Source organism: Saccostrea cucullata, unplaced genomic scaffold (genome assembly GCF_032062105.1).
Source record: "Saccostrea cucullata isolate Sc308-1 unplaced genomic scaffold, CSIRO_AGI_Scuc_v1 ctg453, whole genome shotgun sequence".
NCBI classification, from domain to species: Eukaryota; Metazoa; Mollusca; class Bivalvia; order Ostreida; family Ostreidae; genus Saccostrea; species Saccostrea cuccullata.
This window is the reverse complement of record NW_026921068.1, coordinates 167,370-182,670: the sequence shown is the minus strand read 5'-3', so window position 1 is coordinate 182,670 and position 15,301 is coordinate 167,370. Positions and strand designations below refer to the sequence as shown.

Here is a 15,301-nt window from a genome sequence, read left to right as displayed (position 1 = left end):
ATGTCTAATGAAGATAATCTAATTATTACAAAGCTAAGTGAATATCTTGTCAAAGCCTTCAAAATACGGCATAATGCCATGAGTTTTCATAAATAATGTTATAGACACATATTTATTTGTAAACTATATATGTATATTGATAATATATATATATATATATATATATATATATATATATATATATATATATATATATATATATATATATATATATATATATATATATAGAAAGCACAAAGAAATTCATATATACCTTCGGAATCTGTCTCCTAGCAGTGCAGGAACAGCGCGCTAGACCGCTCGGCTATCTAGGCAAATCAAAAAACTTGCTTTCGATGCCGATGGAATTCTCGCGGCGCTGCCCTACACTACACGGTCATTGAGAATAGAAGTGAGATACAGTTATTTGGACATTAGTTTTAACAGAGGATTGTTACCAATACATGTTGTAATGAAATTAATTTTTATTTATAAAGCACATTTTACAACAACTCTTAAACTAACATAACGCTAACATATGTTAAAAAAAATAATTAAAAACTAACATATATACACCCTCCCCCTTTTCAAGCGGGGGTATAAATATTACGTTTGTATTCCTTTAGAAAAGGGGACAGGTATAAGTATCAGGTTGTATATCGTTCTACATTTTGACCTTTTAAAGGACCGTGAATGGGGATGAAATGTGTTTACTTTAGTTTATGCATGTGAATTTATATCATTAGTTGATAAGACGGCATGGCTGTACTGAGTATATTCCGAATTCTCCGGGAAAACTGGATAGAGTTTACAGTGGTAGGGTTAGTGACTTGTGTAGGGATTTTATTACTGAAGCTTATATTACGGGCGATTCAGTTGAGACGTGCATTCAAAGGATTCCCCGAGCCGGAAGGTAAACATTGGCTTCTGGGTCACATGAAACTGGTAAGTATACACACTAGTACTCTCTCTCTCTCTCTCTCTCTCTCTCTCTCTCTCTCTCTCCAAACTATCACGTTCATTATTTCTGAGAGGCGGTCAAAAACATAATCAGCATAAATCATACTAGTAGTGGTTCTCAAAGTAAATGGGGGAGAAGGAGGGTTGATTAAAAAAAATCTACCTAGTCTGATTATTTAAAATCAGATCCTTTGATATGCTCACAAAGATCGCTGCCCAAGGATCCGATCCTTGAGTAGCGATCTGTCATTCCTTAAAAATTCTTTATTAAGGGCTGATGAGCTTTTAAGCAAATTATAACACAAATGATTTATTGCCAAACTACGGGCCCCTTATAATATATAGTACATTTAGAAATAAAATAGTAACAAATAATTAATAAATATCTAGATACACGTATAATTTAAAGTATCAATGGACTAAGCAAAATATAAGTATGCACATTATATATACATGTACAAATGCCTGATGGCGATAAATTGTAATATTTTGATTCCCAGTGTCATATATAACTAAAGTCAATTTGGTCTAGGTCACCTAAAATTATAGTTTGATAAATCTCTGTATTAATTAAATACTAAACGTACACTGCTTGTCAAACTTCATATTATTAACTTTTAGTTTTTAGGAAAAGGGGGAAGCAATACACGATTACAACGAGCTTTACAATGGACAAGGAAATATCCCAAATTCTTCATTACGTACTTTGGTCCCCTACGAGTGGCGTGTACCCTCAACCATCCAGATACAGTGAAAATCCTACTCAAAGGAGCAGGTATGGACTCTGAATTTTTTTTTATATTTACCCTTAAGTTTCATACTTCATTAAGAGCCGATATGTTAAAAAGGCATATTAATTAAAGGGGGGGGGGGGCTCTAAGCACAGTCAAATGCACAATTAAAAATTCTCATTTATTTTTTAACCATACAGAAGTAATACAACCATTGTAATATTATTGTGTCCAATCCCAATATTTAGCTTTTTAGGTCACCTGTGTAAACTCAGGTGACCTATTGCTATCCGTTTTCGTCCGTCGTCGTCGTCCGTCGTGAGTCATGCGTTAACATTTGAACATTTTCAGCTTCTTCTCTGAAACCACTGAACCAATTTCAACCAAATTTGGCATATAACATCTATGGGTGAAGGGGAACAAAAATTGTGAATTTTATGGTCCCTGTCCCCCTGGGGCCTGGGGGTGGGGCAAAAACCACTAAATTAGTGCAATCTTTAAAAATCTTCTTCTTTACTCCTGGACATCAAGCAGTCAAACTGTTGGTATGATTGTAATCAGCATTGAGTCCTCTACCAAAATTGTGAAATTCATGGCCCCAGGATCAGGGGTTCTGGTGTTAGGGCGGGGCTCTATTGATTATATAGTGAAAATGCATTATTTCTTTGAAAAGCTTCTTCTCTACTCCTAGGTATTAAATAAATTAATTAAGGACATAGTTATGATGAGTAAGAATGCTTCTACCAAAATTGTGAATTTTATGGCCCCATGGTCAGGGATTATAGTGTTAGGGTGTGGCTCTATCATGATTATATGGTGATAATACATTACATCTATGAAAATCTTTTTTTCTACTCCTGGGTAATAAGCAGATGAACTATTTATATAGTTATGATGTGCAAGGGCTCTTCTTCCAGAATTGTGAATTTCAAGGCCCCTGGGTCAGAGATACCAAAAAAAGGGGGGGCTCTACTTCTATATACTGAAAATGAATTGTTTGAAATCTGCTCCTTGGTATTAATTGAACATTTTTGATAAGCAAGTGTGCCTTTTCAAAAAAATTGTGCAATGTGTAGACTTAGGGTCAGGGGTTCATGTGTGGTAAGGACACTCCTGATTATTGCTGAATATTACTGATTAGTTGACATGCATTTTTGTTCCCCTACCCTGCTTATGGGTATTAAGTAAACAAACTAAACAATTGCTAAGTGTATAGTTAGGATTAGCAATGGTGCTTCTTTCAAAATTGTGAATGTCATAGCATCTAGCTTAAAACATGAACCAAATTCAATCATTTGAAAGTTGTTGCATGATGCTCAGGTGACCTATAAGCCCATGGGCCTCTTGTTTCTTTTAACAGCAGTTTAAAGAAAAACATTTGAAAGGGGGAATATGCTTCTCGCATGCTGAAACATTATGTTTACATTAATATTGAAAATGAAAATAATATGCACTATATGAAAGGTCTTATGATGAATGTGATGAACATTTACCTGAATTTAATCCATAGTCATGCACCGGTTCAACTACAGGCATGAACGACCATTAAGCAAATTTAAGCAAGTAAAACACGTTTTGGACATTAAAAAATTTATCTCCGAGCTTTTTAATGAAGATTTTATTGAAGTTTGAATTTTGTTACGGTAATGACTTCTTTTTTCGCTTTTACTGGCAATTAAAATGCAACTTGTATGGGAAAAAAAGAAAGCATTTATGATGCAAAATGTAAGATATTATTTTCTAATAGTTATCATAACACATATACTGAAAAACATCGATGAAAATTGAACATGATATTTCTGAAAAATCGATACCCCAATATTCCTTCTATATGGAGAATAATTCTGCTAGGCTAAGACGGGTCCAGAAACTTTAATATCCCCCCCCCCAAAAAAAAAAACTGATCCAGATTTTTTTTCACAAGAGAATATATACAACAAAATGTATGTAAAGCTATCCAAAGATGAAAAGTATGCATAGCGCGTTTCTGTGCTTGTGGGTGGGGTGGGTGGGTAGATTTACCGCGTACTTGCGCGTAGATATCTTTCTTTTCTGAAAAAAAACTTTGTATCAAAATGTCCTTTGTCAATTTTACATCTATACACATAATTACTGCTTTACAAATAGATCCCAAACCTGCTGGTTTTGGTGGAGCGTATCGCCACGCCCTTCCGTGGCTGGGGGAGGGACTTCTGATTGCTGGGGGTAAAAGGTGGGCAAGATCTCGACGCCTGCTTACACCAGCATTCCACTTCGACATCCTCAAACCCTATATCAATGTGTACAGAGAATGTGCAGGCCTTTTGGAGGTAGGGAATTGTTTTGTCACTTATAAGAAACATTTCATTTCAAATCTATAATCATGTAATGAGAATAATGTGCATGATTGATATTTACATTTCTTGTCCCATAAGAATATCCCCCCTCTCTCTCTCGTTACATGCACCATATTTTTGTCCCCTGCATTAAATATCATTGTCTGTCACATAAACTTTAACCTTGGCCCTCTATTTGAAATAATTGAATTCTTTTTATCCAAGGATGCTTGAGCCAGGTTTGGTGAAATTGGCTTCATAATCTGATATTAACAATGAAAAATTGACATAGAAGGCATTACATACAAAGGGATGGATAGAAATGTGTGAACAGAAATTCATGCAAACTATACAGAAAGATTCTAAAATTATCAATATTTGCAGGGAAACATTGAGAGGTTTGCCAAGGAAGAGAAAAGTTTTGAAGTATTCAGTCAGGTGTGTTTATGCACACTTGACATCATTCTCAGGTGTGCCTTCTCTTACCAGACACACTGCCAGGCTCAAAGGTGGGTACTCATCCTTAATTAGTACAGTCAAATCGTGTTATCTCGAACTCTATGGCACCAAGAAAAAAACTTCCGAGATATTTGAGGTTCAATGCTTCAAAAATCATGGTAAAAGGAATTCCCAGTTAGTTCTTATAATATCCGTGGTATTAGAGATATCTGTGTTCAAGATACTGAGGTTCAGCTATATTTGTATCACATATACAATTAAAGAGTATATTTTGTATGTACTCAAAAGCAACTAGTTTATTTCATTTTTAAAGCGGTGAAGTCCATCCATATGTGAAAGCAGTCAATGAAATAGCGGAAATGTGGTTCTACAGAAACAGGTAGAATTTCTGAAAATATAGAAATGAGAGTTCTTTAATCAATGAAAGAAAAACTTACTAATTAAAGCTTACCTTTAAAACTATGTAGGACACCTTGGTTGTACCCAGACTTTATATACTACAACACAGAAGAGGGGAAAAAATTCCTTAAAAACTGCAATTATGTCCACGATGTGGCAACAGGAGTCATGGAAAAGAGGCGAAAAGAGCTGGTATCAGCAGTCCACATTATATTAAACATTCTTTTGTAATTATTATATGTGCTGAAATCTTAACTGTGTTTTATTCAGATAATATGATCTGCATGATCTTCAAAGTCTAATGTGTTTTAGGAAACAGTAGATCTAACTTCTAAACGATATCTAGACTTTCTGGACATCCTTCTTACGGCAAAAGATGAGAAGGGTGTAGGACTCTCAGACGAGGAAATAAGAAATGAGGTCGACACTTTTTTGTTTGAAGGTAAACAAAACAGTCTAAAAGTTGTTGACTTGTTCTGTCATTGGCTGGAAAAATAACATTCAAAGACCAAATACAAGACTGAGAATTACAATTACCAGTACTAGAATTGCTTCCTTCTTAAATAGGTCATGACACAACAGCCAGTGCAATATCGTGGATCCTATACTCACTTTCTCAGTATCCAGAATATCAAAGAGAATGTCAGAAGGAGATAGATCAGGTTATATCAGAGAGTGAAGATGGAGAAATAGGATGGTATGTTCATGCATCTATAAGTGGTTTATATTGCAAAGTTCCTTAATTTTACTTCTGCTTAGTTTTTTTTTGTCGGTGTAGAAAATGAACTGTAAGAGTATCTGGCATTGCAATCGAGTTTAAATCTTTAAATGACATTTTTACTGACTTTTCATAAATTTTGTTTGAAGGGAGGATTTGGGAAAGCTACCCTTCCTGACACAGTGTATCAAGGAGGGGATGCGGCTGCACTGCCCTGTTCCCTTTATTGCCAGAACCAACACAGCACCCATTACCATAGAAGGACACACGATTCCAGCAGGAACAAGCCTAGTGGCCAACATCTGGTGCCTCCATCACAACCCCGCTGTCTGGGGACAAGACCACATGGAATACAAACCAGAACGGTTCTCCAAAGAAAATCTAGCCAAAATGGATTCATTTGCTTTTCTTCCATTCTCTGCAGGCCCAAGGTTGGGAATTCTTAAAGAAAAAAAGCTCTTTGACAAAAATATTTTGTTATACTGTTAATATGAATCAGTGTATAAAACCAAAGTTTTCCTTTCAGAAACTGTATTGGGCAACATTTTGCCATGAATGAAGAGAAATTAGTACTTGCAAAGCTCCTTCACAGGTACTTCAAATTTCAATGATTTCAAGCATATAAAACATGAAATGCAGCAATATAATGGGAATTTTTAGTGATTATATATGTGTGGCATTATTGGCAATGGTTTTCATATAGCTAAAAATATGTTTTCACTACTATATTTAATCTAGCACAAGTTTTGTACAAGAAAATGGAGATGATTTTCCTTTCAACTGATAAAAATTTTCCCTTTGCTAAAATAACCTGTTATGCAGTATTAATGTTTCAAGATTTCCATCCTCACCATGACTCGTATACTTTTTGTTCTTTTACTTAGAAAAAATGATTTTCTTTGTTGTATTCCATGAATGAATTTTGTTTTCGATTATCTTTTCCCCTTTTGAAGTTGTGCAAAATGTATGAACTGCACCTAATATTAATTTTACCTGAAAAAACATGAAAGATTTAAATTTATGTATAGCGTAAATATTTTAATTTCGTCACAATATCAGACAGTGTGGAAGGATAAATAATGTTTATAATTTTCTTGCAGATTTTCCTTCTCTGTAGACCAAGACCACAAAGTTGAACGTAATGCAGTGGCAGTGATGAGAGCCTTAAATGGAATACGATTATATGCTCAAGAAAGATAACACCCAGTGCTCTAACAAAAATATAACAATTAAGCGACACCTGAATTTGAATTACATTATTGGTAAAAGCCAGAATGTTGTAAATTTGGTAAAAATATACTGTGTAACTTTAAAGTTGCTTAAATGAAAATAAAACAGCATAATGAAAGGTAGAAAATAGTTTATTGGTGAAGAATTTCTAAATTTCCATTTATTAGAAATTAAAAAAAAATATGCATTCATGATTGGGAAAAATAATCATATTGGACGGATACTAAAGAAAAAAAACTTCGCATCATCTATCAAATGTAGCTATTGTATACAACTTTAAAAAAAAAAATCATCACTGAAATGATAGATATTTACATATTAAAAACTGAAAGAGTAAAATTATCTTTGTGGTTTTCAAACATCTTCATACTGATAAATTTGGGATGTCATTTTTCAGTGAAACATACATCTATCCAAGAAATTGATAAAATGTGGGTTATCCATCCATGATCCATGGATATTTCTATCTCGAAAAATAATTGCATATAAATTTATCACAGCTGATAGTTTGGTAATACAGATTCTATATCACAGATAGCCTTTCATAGATATATTCCTTCTCTTTTTATATATGGACACAACAATCTTTATAAACGCATATCATAGTGTAAACATGAACTGATAAAAATGACAAAGACGATTTATAGAGCTAATATCACAGACGAGTTGATACAATGAAAGACAATTTTGTAATAAATATTCATTTGAGAAATGAAAACAAAAGTCAGAAGGAAAGAAAACACAAATTTATAAATCCTTGGTTAAATAAGTCCATGTCCAGAGGTCATCACAGATTGGTCATTTTGGTCCCTGTATCCTCCATGTCTGAGATGGTCAGCTCAGTGGACTGTGACATTTCCAGAGTCTGGGGAGACCCCCGCTGAGAGCCCCCGTGGTCCGAGGAGGATGGATTGCTTCCTGAGTACTGGCTTCCGTTGGGGGACTGGTCTACAGGCGACACTTTGTTGACCTTTGTCAGGGAGGGGGTGCTTGGCCTTACAGGAGTGGACCTCCCATTTGCCGAATTTGCAGTGAAAATATCAGGAGTGTTGCACCTGGACCTACTGACTGGTGTACTTTGTCCATTTCCCATAACCTGGCTGGTGGTTGATACGGCATCTTCTTCCACTGGTTTTACCTTGGCCCGATGTTTAAGAGCTGCACTGCTTGTTCTGGAGTCTGGAGTACCGCTCCTGCTCTGACCATTTGGCGTCCCTGCCAAACTTGCATGGCCATTCACTCCTTTAGATAAGTTTTTGGGATGGAAGCTGTCAGGATGTGGATGTTGGCCTTCGCCGTATGCTGGCAGTGGTGATGGAGAAGCAGCATGAAGGAGGGGAGCAAAGCCAGACTTCATGTGTCTCTTGAACTGATGCCTCTCATCCTCTGGGTCATAATCGTGTTCAATGTTGAGTGCTGGATTTTCAAACCCCTGCAAAATTTGAATTTACTTCATTTTACAGATGATTATTTAATTTATATCAATCATTCCTGCTTTTTTGTATTATAGAAAGAATATACTAGATTGACTTTTAAAACTACTGTTGTATGAAATGGATTAATTCATGCTTACATCATAAGATCCACCAAGAGAAACTTTGTCATCTGCAAAGTAAATAAATGGATAAATAAGCATACACAGTAACCATATGCATCAAAATAACTAATATCAAATATCAGTGTTTGATTTTTTGAGCTTCGAATTCATATAACCTGTAATTTTAACATTAGAACATAAAACATTAGATTGAAAGCAGAAATACACCGTATGTATACAACCGTTTCACTTACCTAAAACCACGTCATCATCCATGTTAAATTCTGATCCCAAAGATGACTGTGATCCAAAACTACTGAAAAAAAAAAGAAAATTCAGTTTCAGATTTCAATAAGCGTGGTTAATCCAAGCTGATAATATTTTTCAATAATTCAAGTTGTTTACCGGGTACTTAAAGAGATACTCACTTCTTTAACATGTAATCCTTTTCACTGAAAATAGGAGAAAAATGGGATTAGAATCATAAATTTTTCTTGATACATTTCTGAATCATAATAAGGCAAAGTGAAAATACATGTGTAGGTTATTCAAATTTTGTAAAAATTTCAATCAAGTAAGATAAAGGTTCAAGTTGAGTAAGAGCCACTTGTTACATGCTCATATTGGCATTTTAATTAAGAACTTGAAATTCATGTCACTTGGATTATTTAGCAGGAAGCAAATAAATGCATCAATCAGATGCAAAGTTTGGTCCAGGTGAGACTTCTAGTTTCTTGGGAATAAGCCTGCTTCAAAATTCCTTTAATGAAGCCACTCAACCAGAAAATATATCCGATGCACTGTTCAAAGTATGGCTACATCCTCAGATAAACCATACAAGAGATAATAGTTTAATTTTGGACACAAATGGGCTGTGATCACATCTTTTACAAGGCCAGCTTACAATTACACAAAAGTACTGCTCATGTACTTGAATTTATAAACATAATTTTCCATATTAAGAATAAAATGTTACCTTCTCCTGTGCCTGTATCGGTATATGCCAACCACAACCAAAACAATAATCAGAATGATGATGATCAAAATAATGGAAATCATCCAGGGGAGGATCTCACAATGTGGGTTGTCCTCAGGGCAGGCACACACATAGTGGTTCAGTCTATTGTAGCAGACATAAGGTCGAATACAGGGGTCACTTAGGCACTCGTTGACATCGTCCTCACAGTACTTTCCTTGGTACCCTCCGGTACAGTTACAGCGGTAGTAGGAATCAAAATTGTGGGTTCTGTGGGTATCATGACAGGGGAAGAAACTGGTGGCTGTAAATATAACAGAGCAAATCCAGTTTCTCTTGAAATAAAGTTGAGCCGAGTTGAACAGAAACAAATTGCTTTTGGTGGATTAAGGAATCTTGAGAATTTCTTATGCATTTAAAAGAAAAAGATAATGTTTTGCTCTAAGAGCTGTTTATTTGTACTTACATTCACACATTCCTCCATTTCGGCAAGGTGAGTCCATGATAGCAAATTTGACAGTGAGTGGTAGTGAGGTTCCATTTGAGCTGTCCTCAAAATAAAAGTTCACTGTGAAATTGCCAAACACATTCACTGGTGTTGTAAAGTTGAGAATAAAAGTTTTCCATGACATGCGATTGGCTGCGTGGGGTAGATTCTGGGTGAAATTATCACACGGCATCATAGTAGGCTATAATGAGACAAAATCAGTATATTTATTTTGTATGAAGTATTTCAAGTCAATTCTTAAACACTTACTAAAATTTCTGCAACTAAAAATACTGTATAAAGCGTTATTTTTGCCCCGTGTTATTTTCGCCCTATTACACTTGCAAACAATTTTGCCCCCTTTTAAATTCGCCCAGTCATAGTTTTATTTAAGAAATTAAACTGTTATCTTTGAATACGCCCATTTCAAATTTGCCAAAATGTGGGTGGGGCAAAATGGGGGAAAATAAAGCAGAGGTGAAAATTTCCCTGTAGGTACAGTATTTCAAACATTACTGATTTGGTGCTAAATATACAACAAAATAATTAATACAGACTATATAATAATACACAAAACACAATAAGCGTGTACTTACAGTTATTTCCCCAGCACTTTCACAGTTGGTGTACAGAGTAGGGACAGCTGTGTCTTCATTTCCTGTCGTCAAATTACTCAGGAACGGATCATTCATCTTGAAGATCATTGTATCTCCAGGCTCAATGTCATATGCCCCAAATAATGCAGTCCATGGTTCTTGCCAAACATGCTCATTGAAATCATAATGTGCTTCCCGCAACACCTTTAAAAGATACCAGTACATGAAGCATATTAAATACAAGTAGATCGATTGAAAATGTTTTTATTTTTTTTTATTTTTAAATTTTATATGCCACTAATACAACAAAAAATATTACATTCAAAAAGCATTATTGGGAGGAGCATTGTAAGTTTTAAACAGGTTTTAAGGGATTAAAGTAAAAACACGAAGTCCGTGGCCCACAATGCTCATTTGAGTAACCTGATCTTATGATATAAAGACTACACTTCATTAATTGTTCATCCCATGGAAAACAACAGAGGCAAGAAGGACAAACATTAATCAGTAATTGAACTTGAAACTTAACTGCACCTTTGGCTAAGGTAAGCAAAATAGGGTAAGACAGTATACAAACCACAACAGGTTCTGTTGGATCTGCCTGGAGCAGAGATTTCCCATTGTAGGAGGCAAACAGTATGGGAGGGTCATTAATGGATTGTATAGTGATTATGATGACATCTGTGGAGTTGGCGGGAGGAATTTCTGGGTCAGTCTGATTCTCATACATTGTAATGTTGAGGTACTCAACTCCAGCACAGTCTGTGCAGGGGGTATACGTCAGGCTAGAGACAGAACACAAATACAAATTATTCATCATATCTATGCATATGACTTCTATGACTTAAAAAGAGCAAAGAAATGGCTCAAGCTAAAACAATTTGACATCCTGTGCACTTACAATCCAGTTTCTGAGAGTGTTGCATTTCCAAACTCTAAAGTATGATTTGACAAGGTAAAGAAGATAGCATCCCCTTCTTCATCAGTAGCCTCCAGTTGATAGTTGACAGTGCCTGTGATCATCAAACAAATGTGTTACTATTCTGTACATCAACACCCAATCCGAGATTGTATGAATAATGAGTTTGATACTACTTTGAAATCATTAATTTTCGTGAGGTTTTAATTTTTGTGGTTTTCAAGGTATGAAAAGACCCACAAATTTATGTCCATTACGAAATGCAATTTTTTCACATATATTGCTACAGAACAATTCTTCATCTACGAAATCAGATCCCCATGAAAAATATGTTTTCCTTGAACCAGGAAAATTTGACCCCTCGAAAATATATGTGATTTCTTAGTATCTCTTACAAGACTTCTAACATAGTTTTTGCCATGAAGCTTTTCCTTTTGATAAAATAAAGAATTATACAATTATACAATCATGTATTCGTAAAATTTTTAAATCACAATTATTCCATATTTTAAAAATAGATGTAAATAACTCCTTTTTTATTAGGACAACAAATAAGTCCAATGTAATAAAAAAAGCTACTAAATCTACCTGAATCTTCGACAATTTGGACATCCCTGGAGACGTTGAGCCGGGGAGGAGAGTTGTAGATAGAGGCCGCAGTCGTGGACACCACAAACATGGTCTCTCGGGAAAAGTAGGTTGGGGAAGCGGGGGCTGCTCTCCTCTTTCTGGAGGATCCTGATGATTGGACAGTCTCGTCCACCAAATATGTATCACACACCTATAATTACATGTTAATTACTCTTCCTATATCAACCACTACTGCATTAACTAATTATTTTCATATACAAAACATACACCCACGATGTGTCAACCACATCTTATTTTATTGACATGCACAGGACCATGATGAATTTTTTTTAGTGCAGAACTAAAATTAATACTTTTTCAAATGCACAATTTGTCTATGCTAGTCCATCATTCAGTAAACAAACCTTGACTGTCATTGTCTGAGCCACTGGGTCATATATCTCTTGTTCCTGTGCTGTTAGATGTGTACAGGTCTTACTAGTTATCTCCCAGTACTGCATCACTGTAATATAGACACAGGAATTTATAGTATACTGTATAATACTGCTCGTATTAGACTTCCCAGACACTTTAATTTCACAGGAATTCTATAGCAATGCATAAAAGTACAGACTGTCTGAAAGTCTGTGGCTTATAGAAGTAACTTATTAGCTGCATTGACATATTTGGAATTTCCAAACTTGCAAGTTTTTAAAAAATGAAATGTGACCTTGGTCAGAGATAATAAAAAAAAAATCATTCTCCTCTTTACTTAAAAGTTAATATGTACCAGGATTCCAGTGCAAGAGCATGGTTCTGTTGCCTGTAGAGGGTTGGCCTACACTGTCACTATAAGTTATAGTGATGGGTCCTGGCATTGGCACATTGCCTAGTGATACAATAGAGAATGCAAATCTCTGTCCATAAAATCTGAAAAGAAAGCCAAAAAAATGTAATTTATAAGGGTTCTTTTTCTCATTATATAGAATAATATATCACATACCCGGTAGTAGCAAGGAATAAACTTTATCCCCCCTCCTCCCCCCCCCCCAATCATCTGGAAATGTATGTCATTGGTCTTTTCAATCCAGAGCCTGATACTGATTTCCACCTACCTTTTTACCAGGAGTCTTTGAACCATGTCCCTTGATGTGTCTGGATCCTGTATGTAGGACACAAAATCAATGGAGGCATCAGAGCCATACGTGCTATTGAGGTCCGAGGACTTCAGAGCAGTCACAATGATGGACTGTCCAGGGGCCAGACCTGTATAAAATATGTATATTTTAATTAACACACAGAGTCTATAGAACCACAATTGAAATAAGTGCAACACAAACTAGAACTGTTCTAATGAGAATAATATCCCCTGCAGGAGCACTCTCGAAAACATCCTTTCAAATACAACAAAGACAGAAGCATCCATATATATCTAATATAAAATTTTCTGTAAGTATATTGTCTCTTATTACATGTATGATTTTAACAAAGGCTTTTTACCACTTGGAGTTTTGATGTCCAGTTCAGAGGCTGCTCTCTTTCTAGATGTGATGGCTAATTTTTCCTCGATGGCTGTTCCATTTTCAGACACGCCCACTTTAGAATTACTGTTCTTGATAACAACCACTGCCAGACTTCTGTTTGTACACAACATAGCCTTATTGCAGAGTCTCATAGTTATAAACATTTGCTTTCCAACAGGCATTCTAAAGATGTCTTGTGTATTGGTGTTAGTTCCATTGGAGTAGTCCTGTTGTGGCCGAAGCTCTGAAAGTTTTCTTATTTCCATTCCGTTTACCCATAATGCACCATTTTTTATTTCTGCTGAACCCGATATATTGTAGCCAACCCAAGTACAGGGAATAATGTCCTGTGATAGATTCTTTGATCCAACACATAAATCTATAAATTAAGAAACATACCATAAATCTACAAATGAGATACTGTTAATAACTTTATTCATTCACAAGATCTTTATTTTTAGTATAGTAAAGTGAGACCATCTGCTAACAAAAATTTCATTTCCAGTACCATTCTATTTGGCTATATACATGATATATGTAGTTTGCAAAATTACACAGATACATGGTCACATATTGCAAGCATGTACAATTCAATGTTTACTACACAACTCATTTCCTTATTTTAAAAAGTAGACACATACCATATCTGTCAACTGATGGATCGTCGGACTTTGTGAAGGTAAATCCCACACTGGTAGGGTCTTCCTGAGTCAGGGACTCCTCAGGGAACACTTTCTCTGTAAATTTAGCTGTTCCTGGTATTGTAGTGTTGACAGTCTCGATTTCTGGTGGTATCAATTTCACGGTCACTCCTTTTGAGAACAAGAAATGCATGGCTTTGAAAACATTTTAAATAAATAATATGAGATGTACCTATATGGATATAACCATTATTTATCTGAAAAAAAAAAATTTAATATCATCTTATTTAAAATTGTCTTCTCTGCATGTACCTACCCTTAGTGTCAGTATATGTAGAAACCAAGCCCGCTCCATTTTCACAAGTAATGGTAGCATAGTAGGCCTGGTCGTGCTGGAGAATTCCCTCTAATTGGTTGTTGACTCCAACAATTTGCTGTCCGTTAGATGTAAAATTCATCACATCTGTTGCTCCTGGACTGGTACCAAGTGCCCATTTATATTCCTGTAAAAATTTTTTTTTGGAAAGAAAAATTCCTTGTTAATACAAATGAAATAATATTAGAGAAGGATAAAATATTCTACTGCAGAGGTAACACAGAAAAAAAAGACAACATCACTTTTTCATTCCATCAAAGTTATACTTATTATATAAAGTATGTTAGAAATTAAAATTCCTGTATCAGATACACACCACAATACCACTCTCATCATCATCACATTTCCAGATACACTTGATAGTGTTGTTGGAGTTCTGGAATCCTGCTGGAGTGCTGTTCCCTTGTCCTACGTCATAGTAAAACTCCCCACTCATAATATCCTGATCAAACACGGGGTAGGTGTTGTCCACATAGAAGCCATCGGAGGACGACGTCGCAGAGTCTCCCGAGGCGGTCACTCCCCTCACTACCAAAGACAGCATCATGGAAAACACAGTAAACACCAGCGGGTTTGGCAAAAAAGAAGAAAATAGTAGTTATTTCCAAACAAGCACCCTAAAATCTGTCCATTGATACTAGTGATTATCAGCTTTCTCATATGTTATTGCATAAATAGATTACTGTTTAACCTGTCAGGTAGTAGGTGACAAGTTCCTCGACACCATGACCAGTCTCGTTGTATACAGTTCTCTTGGGTTGTAGACTTAAGTTGTCCATAACAAACGTCTTCTGTACAGTTACTGTGGAATTACAGCTGGAGTTACAGTTAAAGCGAGAGCACTTGCTAAAGCAAGGTACACAGGGCTCTACAACCTAAGAAGAC

General features: G+C 35.6%; 2 protein-coding genes across 2 annotated transcripts in view; one reads left to right on the top strand and one right to left on the bottom strand.

Annotated features, from left to right (window-relative positions):
* Positions 1-646: 646 nt before the first annotated feature.
* LOC134259095 (cytochrome P450 4F1-like) lies at positions 647-6,901 on the top strand. The gene is made up of 11 exons (XM_062741691.1): positions 647-924; positions 1,561-1,714; positions 3,798-3,979; positions 4,370-4,494; positions 4,758-4,823; positions 4,912-5,035; positions 5,156-5,285; positions 5,411-5,540; positions 5,711-5,992; positions 6,088-6,153; positions 6,662-6,901. Exons 1-11 carry the CDS (start codon positions 739-741, stop codon positions 6,759-6,761), a joined length of 1,545 nt encoding a protein of 514 aa, XP_062597675.1. The 5' UTR covers positions 647-738; the 3' UTR covers positions 6,762-6,901.
* A 57-nt stretch (positions 6,902-6,958) lies between these two features.
* Positions 6,959-15,301, bottom strand: part of LOC134259096 (uncharacterized) — a 113,219-nt gene continuing 104,876 nt past the window's right edge. Inside the window, exons 193-210 of the mRNA XM_062741692.1 lie at positions 15,108-15,291; positions 14,733-14,944; positions 14,357-14,543; positions 14,041-14,211; positions 13,377-13,778; positions 12,992-13,142; positions 12,667-12,806; positions 12,302-12,399; positions 11,895-12,087; positions 11,289-11,400; positions 10,965-11,172; positions 10,388-10,591; positions 9,771-9,993; positions 9,305-9,608; positions 8,757-8,780; positions 8,583-8,644; positions 8,365-8,396; positions 6,959-8,223 (exon numbers count right to left, since the gene is read on the bottom strand). Of these exons, the coding sequence (XP_062597676.1) occupies positions 7,579-8,223; positions 8,365-8,396; positions 8,583-8,644; positions 8,757-8,780; positions 9,305-9,608; positions 9,771-9,993; positions 10,388-10,591; positions 10,965-11,172; positions 11,289-11,400; positions 11,895-12,087; positions 12,302-12,399; positions 12,667-12,806; positions 12,992-13,142; positions 13,377-13,778; positions 14,041-14,211; positions 14,357-14,543; positions 14,733-14,944; positions 15,108-15,291 (3,552 nt within the window). The 3' untranslated portion in view covers positions 6,959-7,578. The remainder of the gene's footprint in view (positions 8,224-8,364; positions 8,397-8,582; positions 8,645-8,756; positions 8,781-9,304; positions 9,609-9,770; positions 9,994-10,387; positions 10,592-10,964; positions 11,173-11,288; positions 11,401-11,894; positions 12,088-12,301; positions 12,400-12,666; positions 12,807-12,991; positions 13,143-13,376; positions 13,779-14,040; positions 14,212-14,356; positions 14,544-14,732; positions 14,945-15,107; positions 15,292-15,301) is intronic.

Bases quoted from the DNA above. Each gene is read 5' to 3' on its own strand.
- LOC134259095 (XM_062741691.1), top strand. From the start codon at position 739: ATGGCTGTACTGAGTATATTCCGAATTCTCCGGGAAAACTGGATAGAG. The intron at 5,541-5,710 runs GTATGTTCATGC...TTTTGTTTGAAG, and splicing joins GAAGATGGAGAAATAGGATG to GGAGGATTTGGGAAAGCTAC. The intron at 6,154-6,661 runs GTACTTCAAATT...ATTTTCTTGCAG, and splicing joins CTTGCAAAGCTCCTTCACAG to ATTTTCCTTCTCTGTAGACC.